Genomic DNA, 24,030 nt, shown 5'->3' with positions numbered 1-24,030 from the left:
AGAATCACCGCCCCCTTGCAATCTCACCCTTTCCCTACCTTTGAAGCCCACACCACCTGACTTGCCAACCAATCTCACTTCCCCTGCCTTCAAAGCCCTATTGAAGGCTCACCTCCTCCAGGAGGCCTTTCTAGGCTAAGCCCCCCTTTTCCTCTGCTTCCCCTCCTCTCCCCATCGCCCCGACATACCCACTTTGCTCTACCCCTCTTCCCACCCACAGCACTTGTGTATATATGTACATATATATAATTCTAATCATTTATATTACTGATGTGTATATATCTATAATTCTATTTATTTTTGATGCTATTGATGCCTGTATTCATGTTTTGATGCCTGTCTCAACACTTTTAGACTGTAAGCCCGTTGTGGGCAGGGATTGTCTCTATTTGTTGCTGAATTGTACTTTCCAAGCCCTTAGTACAGTGCTCTGCACACAGGAAGTGTGTAAATATGATTGAATGAACGACTGAATGACTCCACAACTCACTCCTATTACTCTTTAACATTATTTTCTGCCTCTCCCTACCCAGCCCTACCCCACTCTGAGTTCAGTGGTCTGCACATAGTAAACCCTCAATAAATATCATCTATTGATTGATTAATATCTGCTCCTGGGGTGTGCACTTCTCTAAAGCTGCATTGTGATCCCGAAGGTGCTTTGCTAATGATTTTTTCAGGCACTGTAGGCGGCCAATGACAAGCGTGTGGCTAGCATCAGAGGTTGTGAGATCCTCTTATAGTTTCAGCGTGTCCTCTCTATCCCTTTTCCTCATGAAGATGGGTTAGTAAGCTCATCGTGGGCAGGGAGCATGTCATCCAACTCTGTTATATTGTACTTTCCCAAGTGCTTAGTACAGTGCTCTGCACACAGTAAGTGCTCAGTTAAATGCCGCTGGTTGATCGATAGTAGTATTTTTGACATCAAGGCCATTTTCTATAGGTCCCGTATGTTGTGGAAATGCTGTGTAGGAGTCTAAGCCTTCTGGTAAACCTTAGCTGAAGTTCTAGGCTTTCTAGGAGCCTCCTGGCTGCAGCGTTGGAAGCTTCAAGTTCACATGTTGACATGTTAGCAGGCATAATAATAACTATGTTATTTGTTAAGCGTTTACTATATGCCAAGCACTGTACTAAGTGCTGGAGTAGATACAAGGTAAGCAGGTCCCACATGGGGCTCACAGTCTAAGTAGGAGGGGGACCAGGTATTGAATCCCCATTTTGCAGATGAGAAAACTGAGGCCCAGAGAAGTAAAGTGACTTGCCCAAGGTCATACAGCAGACGAGTGGCAGAGCTGGGATTAGAACCTAGGTCCTCTGTGACTCCCAGGCCTGTGTTCTTTCCCCCAGATCACACTGCTGCTGTACAATCTGAGATGACCCACCCATCAGTGGTATTAATTGATTGATGCTTACTGCTTTCCTTTGTATATAGTTATCCATATCCCCTGCTTTTGCGGTTGCCAGTGAAATCCATGTTTTCCCACCTGCTCTGACTATCTGAAAGCGGTTTTTGCCTTCCTGAATCTCCCACTAGATTGTAAATTCTGTCAGGGCGAGGGTCATATCTTTTCCTTGTATGGTACCCTGCCAGATCATACAGCGGATTATCTGCACAGAGATATTCGAAGATTATTGCATGCATAAGAGAATGAATATCTGCGTACAGATATTCTGTATTTATATATAAGTGAATATGCTACATATCCTTCGCGTGTGGAACCCAGAAAAAGAGAATACTAGGGAAAAGATAGAAAAGAGTGAAGACTGGCTATTTCTTCTAGGTAGTGATGTATTTTAAAATCATTAATGTACTTTTAAAGTTTCTTCCCCTGTAGAAATACCTCTGTTTTGACTTTAATTTCCTTTGGCTTATTGTGTTTTTTTGTTTTTTTCATTTTAATTTTCATTAACATTTTTGCATATTCTTTTCTCTATCTTCTCACATGGCCCTAGAGGTCTTTAGCTGTTTCCTGTTTTTTGTTCTCTTTGGCATTTCCAGCTCTCTGTGCAGGATTAGCCAAAAATATTAGATCATTTGTTGCTTTTTGAGAGGAATCACCAAGTTTCCTTGATTGTTCTAGCTTCTAACCCAATCACCCTTTTGATTTATCAGTTTTTAGTTGATTGCGTTTATCATTAGGCACATGGCTAAGAATATTTCAGCCTTGGCTAGGATTGATTTCCCTTTTGTATTAAATGTTTGTTATTTTTGCACTTCACATCCTGAAAAGTTATCCTCAATTCTTCCCATAGGGATATCCATCAACTTTCATTACCGCCAGACCTCTGAGAATTTTTATAGCCTGTTTTTCGATCTTGTTTTGTCAAATTTAAAAGGGAAAAAAAAAGTTTTGTTGTTCAAAACTTGTTGAATAATGACAACTTTAAAAAAAAATTGCTTTTTAATTCCTGTTATTGGGCAGGGATTGTCTCCATCTGTTGCCAAATTATATATTCCAAGTGCTTAGTACAGAGCTCTGCATATAGTAAGCGCTCAATAAATACTATTGAGTGAATGAATGAACAATTCCTTCTCATAGTTTCTCGATCCCATTTATTTTGTGACTTCATCATTCCCCATTGCTGAATTCCCCGGGAAAACGGAAAATTAATTCATTCAATTGTATTTATTGAGCGCTTACTGTGTGTAGAGCACTGTACTAAGCGCTTGGAATGTAGAATTCAGCAACAGAGACAATCTCTACCCAACAATGGGTTCACAGTCTAAAAGGGGGAGACAGTAAAACAAAACTAGTAGTCAGGCATCAATACCATCAAAATAGATAAATAGAATCAGAGATGTATACACATCATTAATAAAATAAATAGTGTAATAAAGAATATATACAAATATACGCAAGTGCTTTGGGGATGGAAAGGGGGTAGAGCAGAGGGAGGGAGGGAGTGGGGGGGAATGGGGAGGGGAGGAGGGATAGAGGGAAAGGGAGGGCTCAGTCTGGGAACGGAGGAGGTGAGAAAATGGAATCGATGACTTGTAGGTAGAGCATTTTCAGTTTACGTAGTTTAAGAAGAAAGTTAAGTGAGATGAAAGAAAATAGACCTTAGACCAACTTAGATGGAGTGAAATCATTGACTGCCTGTTAACATGTAATACCTGGTGAAACACCAAAGGCACCTGAGTAAAAATATCAAAAGTGTCCATAATAATAATGATGGTATTTGTTAAGCGCTTACTATGTGCCAAGCACCTGTTCTAAGCCCTGGGATAGATACAAGGTTATAAGATTGTCCCATGTGGGGCTACAGTCTTAATTCCCATTTTACAGATGAGGTAACTGAGGCACAGGGAAGTGAAATGACTTACCCAAAGTCACAAAGCTGACAAGTGGTGGAGCCGGGATTAGAACCCACAACCTTTGACTCCCAAGCCCGGACTCTTTCCAGTAAGCCAGACTTAGCTTCATAGACTTTTGAATTCTTAATTAAAAGCAGCTCCGACCAGGTTAATTCAGGCTTTTGCTCCATGTGAAAAGGGAGAAACAGGAGATGTTAAGCGCTTCGGAGAGTACGCTAGAATGAATCTACACAATCCTGGCCGTCAAGAAGTGTTTATTCTAGCGGAGAGAGAGAGACTTAAAAAAAAATGCAGGTAGGGGTATTGGGAAGGACAAAATTCCTACTGTCTCACTATATTTGCCCAAGAAAGTGAGCAATTTTTAATCTTCTAATCCATATTCCCAAATGAGAGTGCAAAATGACTACTATATGGAAAGTTTGCCGAGATTCTAGATATTTTGTTTTAGTGAATAATGACACAAACATAAAATAGGTGGCTAAATTTCTTGCGTATGTGTCTATTTTTAATTTCTTTTAGGCAATTAAATCTCCGCACACTAATCAATACATAGTTGGATCAGGGGACCCTCCTGGACAATTTCAACTGGATGTTGACATATCAGGGTTAATATTCACTCATCATCCCTGCTTCAGCCGTGAGCACGTTCTAGCAGCCAAACTGGCTCAGCTGTACGATCTGTACCTTGCCAGGCAACAGAAAAATCATACCAAACTTCTTACAGATAAGGTACGAATGACTTGTTCTCTTCTGTCCTCCTTAAGCCTCCAGGTCCTCTGATGAACTGAGATAAGCGAAATACTTTCCGAAGCCAAAATGCCTGTCCTTATGTGATCCAGTCTAAAGCAAAGAAAGGGCAGAGCTAGAGTTATTCATTCATTCATTGTCATATTTATTGAGCGCCTTTACTGTGTGCAGACCACTGTACTAAGGGCTTGGGAAAGTACAAAACAGCAATAAAGAGAGAGAATCCCTGGCCACAACGAGCTCACGGTCTAGAGGTGGGGAGTGCTTACTGCGTGCAGAGCACTGTACACAGCGCTTGGGAGAGTCCAAAATAACAGTAAGCAGACAAATTCCATCCCCACAATGAGCTTACGGTCCAGAGGGGGAGACAGACAATATAAATAAGTACATAAATTACAGATATGTGTGCAAGTGCTACGGGGCTGGCAGTGGGGATGAATAAAGGGGGCAAGCCAGAGTGACCCAGAAGGGAGTAAGAGAAGAGGAAAGGGGGGCTTAGGGAAGGCCTCTTCAAAGAAGATTTGCCTTCAATAACATTTTGAAGGAGGGGAGAGTGATTGTCAGATTTGAGGAGGGAGGAGATTCCAGGCCAGAGGCAGGATGTGGGCGAGGGTCAGTGGTGAGATAGACGGGATCGAGGCATAGTGAGAAGATTGGCATTAGAGGAGCGAAGTGTGCGGGCTGGGTTGTACAAGGAGAGAAGCGAGGTGAGGTAGGAGGGGGCAAGATGATTGAGTGCTTCGAAACCAATGAGGAGGAGGGTTTGGTTTTTGGTTTTGTTTTATTTTGATGCAGAGCATCCACTAGAATGCTCGAGGTCCCCTCCATCCCCAGGAATCACCCATTCCTTTTGAAATGTTTAATGTTCCATATGTTTTAATAAAGGTGCATTTGTGGTATGGTTTAAGTCCATTAATCATCCTCTGATTTCCGTGCATCTCTTTCAAGCTTCATGCGCTGAGGAATGCTGTCCAAAGTGGGCTTGACCCCACCAAAAGCCCTGGGTCTAGCCGCGTGAAGCAACAAAGCAGAACAGAATATAAATCAGAAATTCGGTGAGTAACTCGTTCCTTCGCAGAGTAATCTCTGGGCCTTTAATCTCACTCCATCCCTTCTTAATGTAGGCTGTTGTCACTTTGCATCCTATTAGACGGCAGGAGTATAGGTTTGGAGTTGGTCCGAAGAGAGGTTTTTAGGCAATTGGGGTTAAAGGGCTTTGGTGAAAGGAAACCATTTCCTTTTCAACAATTAAAATAATATACTTAGAGTAGCAGTTTTAAACTCTATTCAGATATAATGGTGAAAATTGCTGTCCCCACTGAAAATAACACATTAATGCAGTTATCTTGTATGAACTGTTGGACAAGCAATACCACGGCAGCCTCTTAATAGCTCGGCTGCATTTTCATCTGGCCGAGAGAATTCTTTTTGAAGCCAGTGGTTGTGGAGAAAGAGGAATTGGGCAGGAGGTCTGTCTGGCCACGGGTCAGGAAAACAATATTTCAATTTAAATATAACATGGAGGGTTCTAGAAGAAAACATTGGATAGTGTGCACAGAAAAACTCTTAAGGCAAGGTGCTCCTTTCTTGCCTGTTAGAGGAATTGAGAGGAGGATGTATTTTTTTAAACATGTTTGTAGAAATCCAAATTAACATATTTTTGGCAGTGCATAACTTTCTAGGCTTATGAAATGCTGTTATATCCTATTGTAGGTGTAATTCTCATGATATGATCTTTGCACCAAATGCCTTCAACATAATCTTATTTGGACAGCAGTAAAGTGTTCCTTTTTAACATTTTTTCAGTCCATGAGAACTACGCTTTTTCTATGCTGTTTATCCACAGCAATTTCAAAAGGTTATTTTAATGAGATATGCCTATAATAATACTGTTTAAAGAGTTATACAGCTCAGGAGAATTAGCAGTAATTGAAGTCAGATTCACCAGCCCTAAAGAGAGTAGAATACAACACTCCCAAATCACATCCTGTACTTTTCAAATTTGGACTGGTCATTATATAACAGGTTTGGAAATACTGTAGCTCTCAAGTTACAAACATAGCATTCGGTTCTTAACATTCTTAGTTTAGTAATTTAGCGTATTTTGCCGGGATCATTTTTCACGTACCACCAGGGACACTTAGAGGATATATATATATATATATTTTGCAGACAAACAAGAAGACTCCGTGATGCTGAACAAGAAAAAGATCGAACATTGCTTAAGACCATAATAAAAGTTTGGAAAGAAATGAAATCCCTCCGAGACTTTCAGAAGTTTACCAACACACCCATGAAACTCTGTTTGAGAAAGTATGTTTTAATAGCATTCAGACTACTTGATAGACCAAGAGTTTGAGGGACTGCGGGTTCACCCTCTGGCCATGAGTGATTTAAGCACTAATAATGTGTGCCAAATGGGAAAATCTCAGCTCTGCCACTTGTCTGCTGTGTGACCTTGGGCAAGCCATTTCACTTCTCTGGGCCTCAGTTACCTTATCTGTAAAATGAGGATTAAGACTGTGAGCCCCGCATAGGACCACCTGATTACCTTGTATCTACCCCAGCGCTTAGAACAGTGCTTGGCACATAGTAAACGCTTAACAAATGCCATCGTTATTATCCTAAATATTATTATTAAAATATCTTTAGTGTTTCTTTCTGAATTGTCCACTCTGTGATTCAAATTAAAATAGGACTACATTATCTTGCAAAATATCCTGATGGGAAACCTGATGCCCGTAATTTCAGCCATCAGAAAGCACTCATTCATTCAATAGTATTTATTGAGCTCTTACTATGTGCAGAGCACTGTACTAAGTGCTTGGAATGTACAAATCGGCAACAGATGGAGACAGTCCCTGCCCTTTGAGGGGCTTACGGTCTAATCGGCGGAGACGGACAGACAAGAACAATAGCAATAAATAGGATCAAGGGGATGAACATTTCATTAAAACAATAGCAAATAAATAGAATCAAGGTGATGTACATCTCATTAAGAAAATAAATAGGGTGATGAAGATATATACAGTTGAGCAGACGAGTACATTGCTGAGGAGATGGGATGGGAGAGGGGGAGGAGCAGAGGGAAAGGGGGGAGAAGAGGGTTTAGCTGCGGAAAGGTGAAGGGGGGGTAGAGGGAGCAGAGGGAAGAAGGGGGAGCTCAGTCTGGGAAGGCCTCTTGGAGGAGGTGAGTTTTAAGTAGGGTTTTGAAGAGGGGAAGAGAATCAGTTTGGCGGAGGTGAGGAGGGAGGGCATTCCAGGACCGCGGGAGGACATGGCCCAGGGGTCGACGGCGGGATAAGCGAGAACGGGGAAAGGGGAGGAGGTGGGCGGCAGAGGAGCGGAGCGTGCCAGGTGGGCAGTAGAAAGAGAGAAGGGAGGAGAGGTAGGAGGGGGCAAGGTGATGTAGAGGCTTGAAGCCTAGAGTGAGAAGTTTTTGTTTTGTGCAGAGGTCTATAGGCAACCACTGGAGTTTTTTAAGAAGGGGAGTGACAGGCCCAAGAGCATTTCTGCAGGAAGATGAGCCGGGCAGTGGAGTGAAGAATAGACTGGAGTGGGGAGAGAGAGGAGGAAGGGAGATCAGAGCAGCGTGGCCAAGTGGATAGAACATAGACCTGGGAGTCAGAAGGACCTGGGTTCCAAGCCTGACTCTTTCACTTGTCTCCTCTGTGACCTCGGGCAAGTCACTTCACTTCTTTGGGCCTCAGTTACCTCATCTGTAAATTAGGGATTAAGACTGTGAGCCCCACGTGGGGCAGGGACTGTGGGGCAGGGACTGTGTCCAACCTGATTTGCTTGTATCCACCCTAGTGCTTAGTACAGTGGTTGACACATAATAAGCACTTAGCAAAGACCATCATCATCATCATCATTACAGTTATTATTATTAATAACACTACGCTAGACCAAACTGGTATGTTGCACAATCATTTTTCAAAAATGTTAATAAAAAGGACTTCAGGCCACGCAGATGAACGAATGGCTTTTGGAGCCCAAAATAAACTATTTCTACCTTGTCGTCAGTGCCAATTTTTAAGTAGTACCTCAGTAGCTCAAAGAAGTTAATTCACCTGTGACAGTGAGAAGCAGCATGGCCTAGTGGATAGGGCACAGGCCCGGGACTCAGAAGGACCTGAGTTCTAATCCCACCTCCATCACTTGTCTGCTATGTGACCTTAGGCAAGTAATTTAACTTTTCTGTGCCTCAGTTATCTCATCTGTAAATGCGGATTAAGACTCTGAGTCCCATGTAGAACGTGGATTATGTCTAACCTGATGAGTTTGTATCTACCACAGTGCCTGGCACGTAGTAAGCACCTAACAAATTCCATGAAAAAAGTAACCACCTCACCTAAAGAATCGTTGAATCACTCTAAATCATTTTAAAGGGAAGAAGTTGATCGGAGAGCAGATGGACGGGCTTATGAAGCTGAAATTCAAGCAGAAATAAATGAATTATTAGAGGAGGACACGGAGAAGTATGAAAAGAAAATGGAAGACTATAACACTGAATATCAGGAATGGAGACTGTGGAAGAAAGCCCAGGTGAGGGGAAGTAATTGAGCAGGGTTAACTTGGGAAAACGTGGGGCCCGGGAAGTTCAGCCACTGGTGTCACATGGCGGAAAGTATCGATGGGCTCCGAATGAAATGGTTATAATCCTTCTTATGCCCACTGAAGCGTCCATCAGGGTTTGTCAAAGGAAAGAGGTGAGGCTTTGAGGCTTCCCATAACAGCAATATTTATTGAGCGCCACAACGTGGCTTAGTGGCAAGAGCCCGGGCTTGGGAATCAGAGGTCATGGGTTCTAATCCCGGCTTGTCAGCTGTGTGACTTTGGGCAAGTCACTTCATTTCTCTGGGCCTCAGTTACCTCATCTGTAAAATGGGGATTAAAAGTGCTTAGAACAGTGCCTGGCACCTAGTCAGCGCTTAACAAATACCACAATTATTATTATTATTAACTGTCTCCCAGTACCCTTGGCACGATTTGCACATCCCCAGCTGGTTGTCTGTCTCTAGAATGTGAGCTCCTTGTGGGCAGGGATCATGTCTACCAAGTTTATTGTATTATACTCTCCCAAGTGCTCAGTACTGTGCTCTGCACAGTAAGTGCCCAATAAATGGCCTCGGTCGATCGACTGTCATACTGATTTCCAAGCTCATACTTCTGCCACGCCTTGCTCCGTCCCCTGGCATTCCATGGCCGATCCGCTGACACTGAGGATGTTAGTATTTTGCCCTCGTACTTATATGAAATGAAGAGCAGGTAAACAGGCTCGCGGCAGGTCAGCTTATAAGACTTAAATGCCTATCCCTATCTACCGCATGTATGAATATATATTTCATATATATGAATATTCATTTCATATATATACATGAATGTACATTTCAGATATATGAATATTCATTTCATACATATATAAACACATATACATATTATTCACTTGTTCATTGAGTTATAGAGTGGCTCGGTGGAAAGAGCCTGGGCTTCGGAGTCAGAGGTCATGAGTTCGACTCCCGGCTCTGCCACTTGTCAGCTGTGTGACTGTGGGCGAGTCACTTCACTTCTCTGTGCCTCAGTTCCCTCATCTGTAAAATGGGGATTAACTGTGAGCCTCACGTGGGACAACCTGATTACCCTGTATCTACCCCAGCGCTTAGAACAGTGCTCTGCACATAGTAAGCGCTTAACAAATACCAACATTATTATTATTATTAAATACTCTTATGCCTTTCTCCTCCATTAGAGATTAAGATCTTTGTGGGCAGAGAATTGGTCATTTGTTCATTCCCAAGTGCTTTGTACAGTCCATCCACCCAGCGGACACTCAATAAGCGTTACTACTGTTATCTCTTTGCTGTAGTCGAGGATGAATGTCACTCTTTTTTTTTTTCTGACTTCTACGTTACAACCACAGAAGATCAAGAAGAAAAAGAAAAAGCAGCCGAAAGACCAACAGGAGGAAGACACAGAAGAACTGGAACTCGGCGAGGGGCCCGTGAAACCCGTCCCTCCTGAACAAATTGACAGAGCAGAGTTGGAACGGCAGGTTCGAGCCAGAGCCGCGCAGAGCAGAAGGAAGCCCGGAGAGCCAATTTTAATTCCCGAGTTGAGCTTAGCTGGAAGTGTGACACCGAACGAGCTGTGTCCAAGGTGAGATTTTGCTCCATCTCAAAAGGAAAATTTTTCTTTCCAAATAGACGATTACTCCCATGTGGGTTGCCTCAACTTCTCTGTTTGCTTTTAACCAGTTTGTTGGGAAGATTTTTGAAGTAGGTATGATTTCATAAACTATTGCTGAGAAAACTGATCGATGAGAGAGAAATCTGAACTGTACTTGAGAATCATTCAGTTGTTCATATTTATTGAGCACTCTCCATGTGCAGAGCACTGTACTAAGCACTTGGGAGAGTACAGTATAATAGAGTGGGTAGACATGTTCTCTGGCCACAAGGAGAAGCAGCGTGACTTAGTGGAAAGAGCCCGGGTTTGGGAGTCAGAGGTCGTGGGTTCTAATCCCGCCTCCGCCACTTGTCTGCTGTGTGACCTTGGGCAAGTCACTTCACTTCTCTGGGCCTCAGTTACCTCATCTGTAAAAATGGGGATTAAAAAATGTGAGCCCCACGAGGGACAATCTGATTACCCTTTATCTACCCCAGTGCTTAGAACAGTGCTCTGCACGTGGTAAGCGCTTAACAAATATTATAATTATTCTTATTAAGGAGCTTTCAGTCTAGAGGGGGGAGATAGACATAAAGTAAATCATGGCTCTATGCTGTGGGACCGAAATGAAGAGTAGAAATCCAAATGCATGAGTGACACAGAAGGGAGAAGGAGTAGGGGAAATGAGGATTTGGTCAGGAAAGGGCTCTTGGAAGTAGATGTTAGAGGAGTGAAGTGAGTGTGCTGGGTTGTGGGAGGAAATCAGTGAGGAAAGATAGGTAGGTGTACGCTGATTGAGGGCTTTAAAGTCAATGGTAAGGAGTTAGGTTTTGAAATACGACTGAATGAATTTGGAGGTAGATGGGCTACCACTGGAGGTTCTTGAGGGCTGGGGAATCAGGGACTGAACTTTTATTTAGAAAAATGATCCAAGCAGCAGAGGAAAGTACGGACCGGGGCGGGGAGAAGCGGGAAGGTGGTGAGCAAGGAGAATTATGCAGTAGTCAAGGTGGGATAGGATAATTGCTTGGATCATAATAATAATAATAATAATGTTGGTATTTGTTAAGCGCTTACTATGTGCCGAGCACTGTTCTAAGCGCTGGGGTAGACATAGGGGAATCAGGTTGTCCCACATGGGGCTCACAGTCTTAATCCCCATTTTACAGATGAGGGAACTGAGGCACAGAGAAGTTAAGTGACTTGCCCACAGTCACACGGCCGACAAGTGGCAGAGCTGGGATTCGAACTCACGAGTTCTGACTCCAAAGCCCGTGCTCTTTCCACTGAGCCACGCTGCTTCTCAGCGGATCAGTGTAATAGCCGTTTGGAAAAGCTAACTTACAACTAGAGAGTGCCTTAAACTTTTAGGTGATGTTGGGATTACATAATTAGAGTCTTAAACTTTTAGGTGATGTTGGGATTACATAATTAGAGTCTTAAACTTTTAGGTGATGTTGGGATTACATAATTAGAGTCTCACAGAGCTGAAGTCAAAAGAAAGCCATTCAGCTACTGTTAAGGAGAAAGTTCCTGAAATTACAAGAACAAAAGAAGACTGAAGCCTGTTTCTTCTTCACATCCCACTATTACTCTCCCCACCTTCAAGGCCTTATTGAAACCCTCTTGTCCTCTTCTCCCACTCCCTTCTGCTTCACCCTGATTTGCTCCCTTCATTCATCGCCCCTCCCAGCCCCACAGCCCATAGGTACATATCTGTCATTAATTTATATTAATGTCTGCTTCCCCCTTTAGACTGTAAATTCATTGTGGACAGCGAATGTGTCTGTTGTTGTAGTATGCTCTCCCAAGTGCTTGGAACAGTGCTCTGCATTAAGTAAGTGCTCAGTAAATGCAACTGAGTAATGGTCCAGCAAAGTTTCTCTCCATGGCCTGAAAGCACATTTGCCCAAGTACGAGCTCAGTCCCATGTGGGAAGGATTTTTGTTTTTATTTCTGAGTTGAGCTCACTGTTAAAAAAAAAAAAAAAAAAGAGCTGGAGTTAATCACTTAATTGGCCATATTTATTAAGAGCTAACTGTGTGCATAGCACTGTACTGAGGGCTTGGGAGAGTACAGTGTAACAGAGTTGGCAGGCATGCTCCCTGCCCACAGTGAGTTGACAATCTAGAGGGGGAGGCAGACATTAATAAAAGTAAATAAATTACAGATAGGTACATAAGTGCTGTGGGGCTGAAGGAGAGGCAAATAAAGGGAGCAAGTCAGGGTGATGCAGAAAGGAGTGGGAAATGAGATTTGACGGATTAGTCAGGGAAGACCTCTCGGCAGAGATGTGCCTTCACTAACACTTTGCAGGAGGGAAGAGTAATTGTTAGTTATGGCGGGGCATGGGGGAGGTAGGACGTTCCAAGCCAGGGGCAGGATGTTCATTCATTCATTCACTAGTATTTTTTGAGCACTTACTATGTGCAGAGCACTGTACTAAGCGCTTGGAATGTACAAATCGGTAACAGATAGAGACAGTCCCTGCCCTTTGATGGGCTTACAGTCTAATCGGGGGAGACGGACAGACAAGAACAGTAGCAATAAATAGAATCAAGAGGTGATCAGGTTGTCCCACATGGGGCTCACAGTTTTAATCCCCATTTTACAGATGAGGGAACTGAGGCACAGAGAAGTTGTGACTTGCCCAAAATCACACAGCCGGCAAGCGGCGGAGCTGGGATTAGAACCCATGACCTCCGACTCCCAAGCCCGGGTTCTTTCCACTGAGCCACACGGCGAGAGGTTGGTGGTGAGATAGATGACGATAATAACAATTGTGGTGTTAAGTGCTTAGTATGTGCCAGGTACTGTACTAAGCACTGGGATAGATACAAGGTAATTGGGTTGGGTACGGTTCCTGCCCACATTGGACTCACAGTCTTAATCCCCATTTTACAGATGAGGTAACTGAGGCACAGACAACTGAAGTGACTTGCCCAAGGTCACACAGACAAGTGGCAGAGCTGGGATTAGAGCCCAGGACCTTCTGACTCCCAGGCCCGTGCTCTAGCCACTAGGCCATGTTGTTTCCCCTAGAGATTGAGGGGAGATGAGATCGAGTTACAGTAAGTAGGTTGGCATTAGATGAGAAAAGTCAGTGGGCTGGTTTGTAATAGGAGAGCAGCGAGGTGAGGTAGAAGGGGGCAAGGGGATTGAGTGTTTTAAAGCCAATGGTGAGGAGGAATTTCTGTTTGATGTGGAGGTGGATGGGCAACCACTTGAGGTTCTTGAGGAGTGGACTGAATGCTTTCGTTTTGTTCAGTCTTGGACGGATTGTTTTTTGTAGAAAAGTGATCCGGGCAGCAGAGTGAAGTATGGACTGGACTGGAGAGAGACAGGTGGCAGGGAGGTCAGCAAGGAAGATGGAGAGATTTTGCCAGGCAGCGGAGAGGGCGGACCTAAAGTATGCAAGGATAAATTCGAAGTGGACGAAGTCGGCCTGTTGTCTACAATTCTGCCAGTAGCTCTCTGGCTAACGGTCAGGAGCGGAGGAAATGGACGGTGGACGTGATCCAGGGCTGTGGATTAGTGTTGTGAGATCAACGAAGGGTTAAGGGAGCCAGTGAGCTGAGTTCATTAGAGTGTTAAGTGACAGAAAAACATGTCGAAGTGGAATTTTTGTAATCGGCACCCAATGACTAGCTGAAAGGCAGGTGAGGCATGCTGTGTAACTTTCAAAATAAGTTTCTAATGAAATAAGGTATTTTTATCATTCTAAACTCCCCTCTAGACTGTAAGCTTCTCTTACACGGGTAGGCACGCTCGGGTTTGAGAGTGAGAGGACAGGGTTCTAATCCCGGCTTCATTGCTTGTCTGCTGTGTGACCTTGGGCAAGCCACTTAACTTCTCTTTGCCGCAGTTACCTCATCTGTGAAAATGGGGATTAAGACTGTGAGCCCCATAGGGGACAACCTGATTATCTTGATTCTACCTCAGCGCTTAGAACAGTGCTTGGCACATAGCGCTTAAAAAATTCCATTATTAATATTATTATTAAGCTTGTTGTGTGTAGGGAATGGGTCTGTTTTATTGTTATTTTGTAAGTGTTCAATAAATACATTTGACTGGCTGACTTGTGGATGACAAATGAAAAATCTGCCTCAGGGCCTAGTATTAATTTTTCCAATATTAGGGTGGTACAGAACCGTGGTATTTTTATCATATATATTCTTTTTCATATGTGCAATGGTTACTTCCCTTGTAAACATTTTATTACCCATATCCAGGTCCTGTAAATAAGATACCCACCTGGTGAAAGAGTTCAACCTTTTCAGGCCAATAACATACCACGTATAGGTGGTTGTGGGTTTTTTCCCCCCAGGCAGTTCAACACAAGATACAGTTTGTTATGCCTAAAGAGAGGTTGAAAGAAATTCTTCTTGACTAGTAGTCTTTTCCAAACTAGTGCCGGAGAAGACTTACCTTTATTTAGGTTTGAGGCAGTTATGTCTGCTTGTTGAGCCCATTACTTTTTGAAGCCCTGCATCTTCAGTTTATGGGCTAGAGTATGAGCTCCTTGAGGACAGGGATCGCTCCTACTAATGTTCTGTCCCAAAAGATAAAAAAAGAAAAGAAAATAAGGGTATTTGTTAAGTGCTTACTATGTACCAAGCACTGTTCTAAGCACTGGAGGAGATACAAGGTAACCAGGTTGTCCCACATGAGGCTCACAGCCTTAATCCCCATTTTACAGATGAGGTAACTGAGGCACAGAGAAGTTAAGTGACTTGTCCAAGTCACACAGCAGATAAGTGGCAGAGTTGGGATTAGAACCCATGTCCTCTGACTCCCGAGCCTGGGCTCTTGCCACTAGACCACTCTGAAACACCCAGTAAATGCACTGTGGTCTAGTGGAAAAGAGAGATGGCCTGGGCCGGCTCTGCCACGTACCTGCTATGTGATCACAGGCAAGTCATTTAACTTCTAGGTGCCTCAGTTCCCTTATCTGCAGAATTGAGTGTCAGTGCCTCTTCTCCCTCCAAGTTACACCGAGAGCCCATGTGGGACCTGGTTATCTTGTATAATAATAATGTATTTGCTAAGCGCTTACTATATGCCAAGCACTGGGGGGGTGGGAGGTGCAAAGTAATCAGGTTGTCCCACATGGGGCTCACAGTCTTAATCCCCATTTTACAGATGAAATATATGTACCTCATGGCTCAGTACAGTCCTTGACACATAGTAAACACTTAACAAATACCAGCGTTATTATCTGGGAAGCAGCGTGGCTCAGTGAAAAGAGCTCGGGCTTGGGAGTCAGAGGTCATGGGTTCTAATCCCGGCTCCACCACCTGTCAGCTGTGTGACTGTGGGCAAGTCACTTCACTTCTCTGGGCCTCAGTTCCCTCATCTGTAAAATGGGGATTAACTGTGAGCCTCACGTGGAACAACCTGATTACCCTTTATCTCCCCCAGTGCTTAGAACAGTGCTCTGCACATAGTAAGCGCTTAATAAATGCCAACATTATTATTATTATTATCTCACCCTATTGCTAATTTGCCATGCTAAATGTAACTATTAGATCGGGAGCTAGGGAACATATCTATTAGTTTTTCTGAATGGTATTATGCAGATGGCTGCAGGGTTCTAAATGGTGTGCTAACATCTGTAAAGTGGTGGTCTTAAATAAAACAAGGGAGAAGATGAGATACTGAAAGATACTATCTTAGATGAAAAGCAATCCTCTAATTTTATAAAATTTCTGGGAATCCTCCTATGGGAAAGATGTTACCTAAGAGTAATTTATTCCTTACGTGGCTCAGCAGACATCTAAAAAGTCAAATTCAATTGGTAATGAAAACATTTTTTAAAATAAAATCTTTTGCTTGTATGTAGTTTCTGCAGAGCAGTTGATAGTATTTTGGCTCGGGCCAGTTTGGGTGATGCATTTTTTTTTTTATTACAAATGCATACTTTATGCCTGTATGAAAAATGCTTTTCTCCATCTTTCCTAATGTTTTCTCAGGGCAGAGCTTTTAAGAAGAGAAGATCTCAAGAAGCGTTCAGTGTTTGTGAAGGTCCTTTTCAATAACAAAGAAGTGTCGAGAACAGTCACTCGCCAAATAAGTGCAGACTTCCAAGTTCACTTTGGACAAATTTTCAATTTACAAATATTCAGTTGGCCAGAGTGTTTAACACTTCAGGTACAGAATTTACTTTTAGAAAATGTTAACAATACTTATGGTTTGTTTTTTTTGTTTGTGTTTTTGAGATTTTTCAAATTTTAGTTCAGAGTCTCTCATTTATTTGCAATTATAAGCAGTGTTGCATAGTAGATAGAGCACAGCCCTGGGAGTTAGAAGGTCCTGAATTCTAATCTCAGCTCTGCCACTTCTCCGCTGTGTGACCTTGGACAAGTCACCTCCCTTCTCTTTGCCTGTTACCGCATCTGTAAAATGGGGATTAAGACTGTGAGCTCCTTGTGGAACAAGACTGTGTCTAACCTGATTAGCTCATATCTACCCCAGCGCTTAGTACAATGCCTGGCACATAATAATCGCTTCAAAAATACCATTAAAAAATAGTTACCTTTGTTTCTCTTAACCCATAATTTTTTCAGTAGCTTGACACTTCATTCCATTTCCTGTTTTTATAATCATTTTTTGTTGATACTTGTAGGACTCATTTTAGTGCATGTCTTTCAAACCCTACTACTGAGGGAAGCACGAATTGAAAGTAAAATGAAATCGATCATAGTCTCATGTAGAGCCTAGACCATTATCTTAAAATTTAAAGTAAATTTCTCAGATACAGACTGGAAACTTTAAAAGCATAACTCAATAGATTTTAGTGATTTGAAATTACTCATGAAATAGTTTACAGATCTTTAGTTCGTTAAAATACTAAGCTCCATTGTAAAGAAATGTTCAACATCTTGTTTTCTAGGAATATCAACCATATTCATTTTGAGTTGTTGCGGACATTTGCGATGATTTTCAAAGCTTCTCCAAAATTGTGAACAAGGAAAGCACCCTAAAAGTGTTATAAAATGCAGCTTTTTTTCACAGAACAATTATCTTAAATTTGAACAGAAGGAACAGTAGCAGTGAAGAAAAAAGGAGATGATTATGAGAACATAAATTAAGCTTTGTGAAGGGATACAGTTTTTTGAGATTTGAAGAAAAACCCCAATTTTCTCTGATTTCATTCACCTCCTCCCCATGAATAGGGAAGGGCCGTAAGTAGGAGATATTTTCAGAGTTTCAGTTATAAATCATAGTGCATCAGTTCCATTGTTGCCCATCGGGACAATAGCCCGCTCTAGAAACACTGGCAGTAGGGAAATGTTAGAAAGAGTGGAAGATGTTGGGATTGCTGTTGGCACAGGGTTCTGAGAGTTTTATTTGTCAAAGTTCACAACTGAACTTACCATTGCAGCTGAGTTTAGGGGCCAGTGGGAGCCCCAGATTCCATCCGGTAAGAATTTGCTGCCTTTTAAGATTGTGTACCCCGGACCAGGTTAGCTTCTGCACATTACCTGTTATTGCAGTCATTGAGAAGGTGGGTGTAAATAACATCCTATGGAATTCCTACCTCATTTCCTTTTACACACAAATGAAATAAGTATGAATTTCGGGAGGATTCCACCTTCCCATTCCACTGTGTGTAAGTTTGGAAATCGTGGGAGTTGAGAAGCATGTCAAATCCTTACTCAATATCTTAAGTATTGGTTCTCAAGAGACAGAATCGGAATGGCACAAATTCTAGTTCACTGTGGTGTTCAATTCATTCATTCAATTGTATTTATTGAGCCCTTACTGTGTACAGAGCACTGTACTAAACGCTTGGAAAGTACAAGTGGTCAACAAATAGAGACAATCCCTACCCAACAGTGGGCTCACAGTCTGGAAGGGAGAGACAGACAACAAAACAAAACAAGTAGAGTAGACAGGCATCAATAACAAAAATATAAATAGAATTATAGATATATACACATCATTAATAAAATGGAATAGTAAATATGTACATATATACACTAGTGCTGTGGGGTGGGAAGGGGGTAGCGCAGAGGAGGAGGAGGAGGAGCAGAGGAAAAGGGGGTCAGTCTGGGAAGGCCTCCTGAAGGAGGTGACTCTCAGTAGGGCTTTGAAGAGGGGAAGAGAGTTAGTTTGGCCGATATGAGGAGGGAGGGCATTCCAGGACAGCGGTAGGATGTGGGCCAGGTAGGATGTGGACCAGGGATCGATGGAGGGACAGGGGAGAATGAGGCCCAATGAGGAGGTTAGCAGCGGAGGAGCGGAGTGTGCGAGCTGCGATAGAGAAGGAGAGAAGGGAGGTGAAGTAGGAGGGGACAAGGGGATGGACAGCTTTGAAGCCAGGAGTGAGGAGTTCAATCCATGAGGCGATCTTCCCTCTCACTTCAAGATCCCACATGTCCTTGCCTCTTGCCCCAACCTCTGGTTGGCGTGTAAGCTGCTTGTGGGGAGGGTCTCTGTTGTGAGCTTTTGTTGTACCTCCAAAGTGCGTAATCCTGTGCATGGCACTCAGTATGTTTGAAAATATTATGTAAATTTAATCTGCAAGCTGCTTGCAGCATGGTTGAGAGTGCTTCTCCTTTTGGTACTCACTTCACTGAGTTTTTCAATACTTCTACGTAATTCACAATCCTAACTCTTTTCCACTATTTGTTGGGAATGGCATTTAAAGGAAAACCTTTTATTTTAAGCAGCCATAAATTTGTAGAATTCCATAGCCTAACTACAGATTTTTTTAAAATGAATAATGTTATGACAACTCAATCTTTATATAAATTAGGAAACTGAATAATTAAACTTTTTGTGATATTTGTTGAGCACTTACTGTGTGCCAGGCACTTTATTAAACTTTGGGGTAGATACAGGTAATCAGGTTGGTTACAGTCCCTGTCCCACATAAGGCTTTACAGTCCTAATCCCCGATTTACAGATGAGGCAACTGAGGTCCAGTGAAGTGACTTGCCCAAGGTCACAGTGTAGAGAAATGGAGCCGAGATTAGAACCCAGGTCCTTCCGACTCCCAGGCCCATGCTCTATCCACTAGGCCACACTGCTTTCCAAACTTAAAACTTCGGAATTCATACACCAATCTACTTATACTAAGGGTATAAACCATGTGGTGCAGTGAAAGTTTTTATTAATGGATGCGTATTCAATTTACTTTGGGAATCCATTTGATTTATAGCCAAGATTCAAATCCAGCTGTCTCTATACCCACACCTACGTCTGTGACTTCCTCCTTTGCTCACGTCTACCATTCCCATGAACTAGAATCTAATTGCTCGTGCACCTTCTCTAATTCAGTAGTTGCGCTTCATTCCTGGGAGTCAGTCATGACAGGAGAAGAAAAAAGGGAGACTTTCTATTAGTCTAGTTGCCGGTTTCAATTACCTTAATTTCCATTTCCTGGATGCCTCGTGCTTTCCGTTGGAGTCCGATGGAGTAGAACTGTCAAGCGGGGAAAAGCTATTGTAATTCAGGGCTGTGTGCCGTCTACTCTTTCCTGGCTGCTTTTTTTTCTTCATTGGGAAAAATCCATCTTTGAAATAACACTTTTAAAGTTGCTTACGGTATATTGACATCCCTTTTGAAGAATTTCCCCAAGTTCAGCCAGAGCTTGGTGAATAGAAAGTGGCTATTTAGAATGGATATTATTAATAGGAAGCATTCTGAAAGTAATGAGAAGCTTCTCTTCCAAATCTTCTTCGCACTTTTTAATTGGCTTTCTTATTAAACAAAATCATGACGTAGCTCCAACCGTAGCTCAGATGACTCACGCTGGTTTCCGATTATTCTGGAAAGCAGGCAGTATGAAATATGAATAGTAATACCCTACTCAATATCTCCACATTCCCAAATCTGTATCAATCCCCGTATTTTATCTGCTGCCAGTCTTGCCAAGAGTTTGAACTCAATTATTGAATTAAAAATCACAACTCATATTCTGTTCTAAATATAGGGAAAAAACAGTTCAATGCTTACGGATGATCTAAATATTTAATATAGCATCTCATTTGATTCTGAAAATGTATTTTCCTAAATGTAAATAATTCTCTAGGCTTAGAACAGTGCTTGGCACAAATACCGTCATTATTATTATAATCCCGGCTCTGCCACTTTTCTGCTGTGTGACCTTGGGCAACACACTTTCCTTGTCTGTGCCTCAATTTCCTCAACTGTAAAAGGATTGAGATTGTGAGCCCCACGTGGGACAGGGACTGTGTCCAACCCTGGCACATAGTAAGCACTTAGCAGAGTGGCTCAGTAGAAAGAGCCCGGGCTTTGGAGTCACAGGTCATGGGTTCAAATCCCGGCTCAGCCGCTCATCAGCTGTGTGACTTTGGGCACTTAACTTCTCTGTGCCTCAGTTACCTCATCTGTAAAATGGGGATTAAGACTGTGAGCCCCACCTGAGACAACCTGATCACCTTGTATCCTCCCCAGCGCTTAGAACAGTGCTTGGCACATAGTAAGTGCTTAACAAATGCCATTGTTATTATTATTATTTTTATTAAATACCACAGTCATTATTATTACTGTTATTATTATTAATAAAGCCAATGGAAAGGAGTTTCTGTTTGATGTGGAGGTGGATGGGAAACCACTGGGGATTCTTGAGGAGTGGAGAAACATGGACTGTTATTTTTTATTTTTTAGAATAATGACCCAGGCAACAGAATGAAGTATGAGCTAGAGTGGGGAGAGAAAGGAGACAGGGAGATCAACAAGGGGGCTGATGCAGTAACAAAGGCGGAATAGAAAATAATCACTGGGATTGACCTTGTAGTGGTTTGGATTAGATTAGCGTTGTAGAGTTTTGATTGGATTAACACTGTAGCAGTTTGGATAGAGAGGAAAGGGTGGAATTTAGTGATGTTGTGGAGGTTGAACCGATGGCGTTGGGAGACACATTCAGTATGTGTGTTCAATTAGAGAGATGATTCGAGGACTTCGAGGTTACAGGCTTGTGAGAAAGGGAGGACAGTGATGGGAAAGTCAGGGGGAGGACTTGGAAGGTTTTGGGTGCTAAAATAAGGAGTTCTGTTTTGAACATATTAAGTTGAGGCAATGGAACATCCAAGTAGAGGTGCCCTGAAGACAGGAGGAAATGCAGGACTGCAGAAAAGGGGAGAGATCAGGGCTGGTGAAGTCGTGGGCGTGAGTGAATTCTCCAAGGGAGTGGGTGTACAGAGAGAATAAAAGGACCAGAATAGAGCCTGGAGGGACTCGCACAGTTAGGGGCTGGGAGGCAGAGGAGGAGCCCACAAAAGAGAATGAGCAGCTAGAGAGATAGGAGGAGAACCAGGAGAGGAGGACAGTCAGTGAAGCCACAGTTAAATCATGTTCCCAGGAAATCAATCAATCAGTGGTATTTGCTGAGCACTCAGTTACCTCATCCGTAAAATGGGGACTGAGGTTTTGAGCTCCACACGGATCAGGTATTGGGTCCAACTCGGTTTGCTAGTATCCACCCCAGTTCTTAGCACCGTGCCTGCTATATAGTAAGCACTTAAAAAATGCCCCAATTATTCAGCACCTTGTACAGTGCCTTGCACTGTAACAAATGCCATAAATATTATTATTATGTGCAGAGCACTGTTTTAAGCACTTGGGAAAAGAGACTTAGTAGACACGTTCCCTGCCCATAATGGAGAAGGGGGTGGTCCACAGTGTCGAAGGCAGCTGAGAGGTTGAGGAGGATGACTCTTCATGGTATCATTAGACGTATTCTCCATTCCCGTATTCTCTGTTTATGATAGATTTCCTTCCTTCCTTTATGTTGCAGGTGTATGAAATAGTTGGTCATAGCGGTACTCACTTGCTGGCAGAAGTATTTCTGCCTATTCCCGAGACGACGGTACTGACTGGAAGAGCTTCTATCGAAGAAATCGAGTTTAGCAGCAACCAGCATGTGACATTGGATCATGAGGGTGTTGGAAGTGGTAGGGAGAGTTTTCTGTTCTAAAAATCGCTCCTTTAGGGTATTTCACTTGAAAATATCATGGCATTTTGTACTTGATTTCAGCTAAGCAGATATTCACCGAAATCACGTTTAGAGATTTTCCATTGTGGTATAAAGTAATTCATACTTGGAGCCTCAAATTAGTTTTGATTTGAGATTAATTTGTTGTAAAATATAGTAAATATTAAAAAAAAACATGTCATAGCTCAGGTGCAGTTCAATATTTATCTGGGTTATGTTCCTTAAAATTAGGGTTGCATCAGGAATGGTTGTATTTTGGGCTATAATTTTCCATAAACCTTATTTATTAAAATTTAGGATTTATCCAATAACCTCTGGAGAAGTTTTAGGAAATTTCTGCGCATGCTATAAGCTCCGATAAACTCCACAACATTATTTTTTATTCTTTATTAAAGCAATTTAAAATGTCATGTAGTCTCACTGTGGGCAGGAAATGTGTCTACCAGCTCTGTTGTACTGTACTCTCCCGAGCATTTAGTACAGAACTCTGCACACGGTAAGCACTCAGTAAATGCCAGTGTTGGTGATGGTGATTAAGCATTTACTATGTGCCAAGCACTGTATTAAGCACTGGATTAGGTGCAGTATAATCAGATCTGACACAGTCTCTTTCTCTCACATGGAGCTTGCAGTCTAAATAGCGGGGAGATCAGGAAACTGAGGTACAGAGAAATTAAGTGAGTTGCTCAAGATCTCACAGCAGGAAAGTGGCAGAGGCCATATTAGACCCCCAAGTCCTCTCATTCTCAGGTCTGTACTCTTTCCACTAGGCCGTGTTATCATTATAATAATAATAATTATTATTATGGTATTGGTTAAGCACTTACTATGTGCCAGCTACTGTACTAAGCGCTGGGGAGGATATAAGCAAATCGGGTTGGACACAGTCCCTGCCCCATGTGGGGCTCACAGTCTCAATCCCAGATTTACAGATGAGGTCACTGAAGCCCAGAGAAGTGAAGTGACTTGCCCAAGGTCACACAGCAGACAAGTGGCGGAGCTGTGATTAGAACCCATGACCTTCTGACTCTTAGGCCTGGGCTCTATGCAGTGGGGTCTATGAGTCTTCTTTGCAAGGGACTATAGAAATATAAGCTTGTTCTGCTAACTGTGGTGGTGTTTTTTCAGCATTAGTGAGGATTTGGTCTAGTTAAGTTTGAAAAACAGCCCCCTTCTTTCTCGCATAAAGCAACTTTTAGCAGACAAACTCCTGAGCACCCTTGTATCTTTGAACTCATCTCCACTGGGGTCATCTTCTTCAATCATAATTTTAATTACAATATAAGAAGCAGCGTGGCTTAGTGGCTAGAGCACGGGCCCAGGAGTCAGAAGAACCCGGGTTCTAATTCCTGCTCCGCCACATATCTGCTGTGTGACCTTGGGCAAGTCGCCTTGTACCTCAGCTACCTCCTCTGTAAAATGGGGATTATTAATAATAATAATGTTGGTATTTGTTAAGCTCTTATTATGTGCAGAGCACTGTTCTAAGCTCTACATACAGGGTAATCAGGTTATCCCACGGGAGGCTCACAGTCTTCATCCCCATTTTACAGATGAGATAATTGAGGCCCAGAGAAGTTAAGTGACTTGCCCACCCTCAGACAGCTGACAAGTGGCAGAGTCAGGATTCGAACCCATGACCTTTGATTCCCAAGCCCGGGCTCTTGCCACTGAACCACGAAGCATGTGAGCCCCATGTGGGACCGGGACTGTGTCCAACCTGACCTCAGAACACTGCTTGGCACATAATAAATTCTTAACAAGTGCTATTATTATTATTGTTATAAGGATATCCCCGTTTCTGAAAAGGGATGCAAGACATTTTAATCCAAAA

General features: G+C 42.7%; 1 protein-coding gene across 3 annotated transcripts in view; it reads left to right on the top strand.

The window, feature by feature from the left end:
• Positions 1 to 24,030, top strand: part of CC2D2A (coiled-coil and C2 domain containing 2A) — a 112,816-nt gene that overhangs the window by 35,630 nt on the left and 53,156 nt on the right. For 2 of the 3 annotated variants that reach the window (XM_039911931.1, XM_029062763.2), the window contains exons 9-15: positions 3,836 to 4,045; positions 5,012 to 5,118; positions 6,236 to 6,376; positions 8,455 to 8,611; positions 9,987 to 10,222; positions 16,204 to 16,381; positions 21,999 to 22,155. In XM_039911931.1, the coding sequence (XP_039767865.1) occupies positions 3,836 to 4,045; positions 5,012 to 5,118; positions 6,236 to 6,376; positions 8,455 to 8,611; positions 9,987 to 10,222; positions 16,204 to 16,381; positions 21,999 to 22,155 (1,186 nt within the window). The remainder of the gene's footprint in view (positions 1 to 3,835; positions 4,046 to 5,011; positions 5,119 to 6,235; positions 6,377 to 8,454; positions 8,612 to 9,986; positions 10,223 to 16,203; positions 16,382 to 21,998; positions 22,156 to 24,030) is intronic. The other variant, XM_039911932.1, reaches the window with a different exon arrangement.

This window comes from Ornithorhynchus anatinus, chromosome 4 (assembly GCF_004115215.2).
Source record: "Ornithorhynchus anatinus isolate Pmale09 chromosome 4, mOrnAna1.pri.v4, whole genome shotgun sequence".
In the NCBI taxonomy this organism is placed as follows: Eukaryota; Metazoa; Chordata; class Mammalia; order Monotremata; family Ornithorhynchidae; genus Ornithorhynchus; species Ornithorhynchus anatinus.
This window is presented reverse-complemented; position numbering and strand designations above follow the sequence as displayed.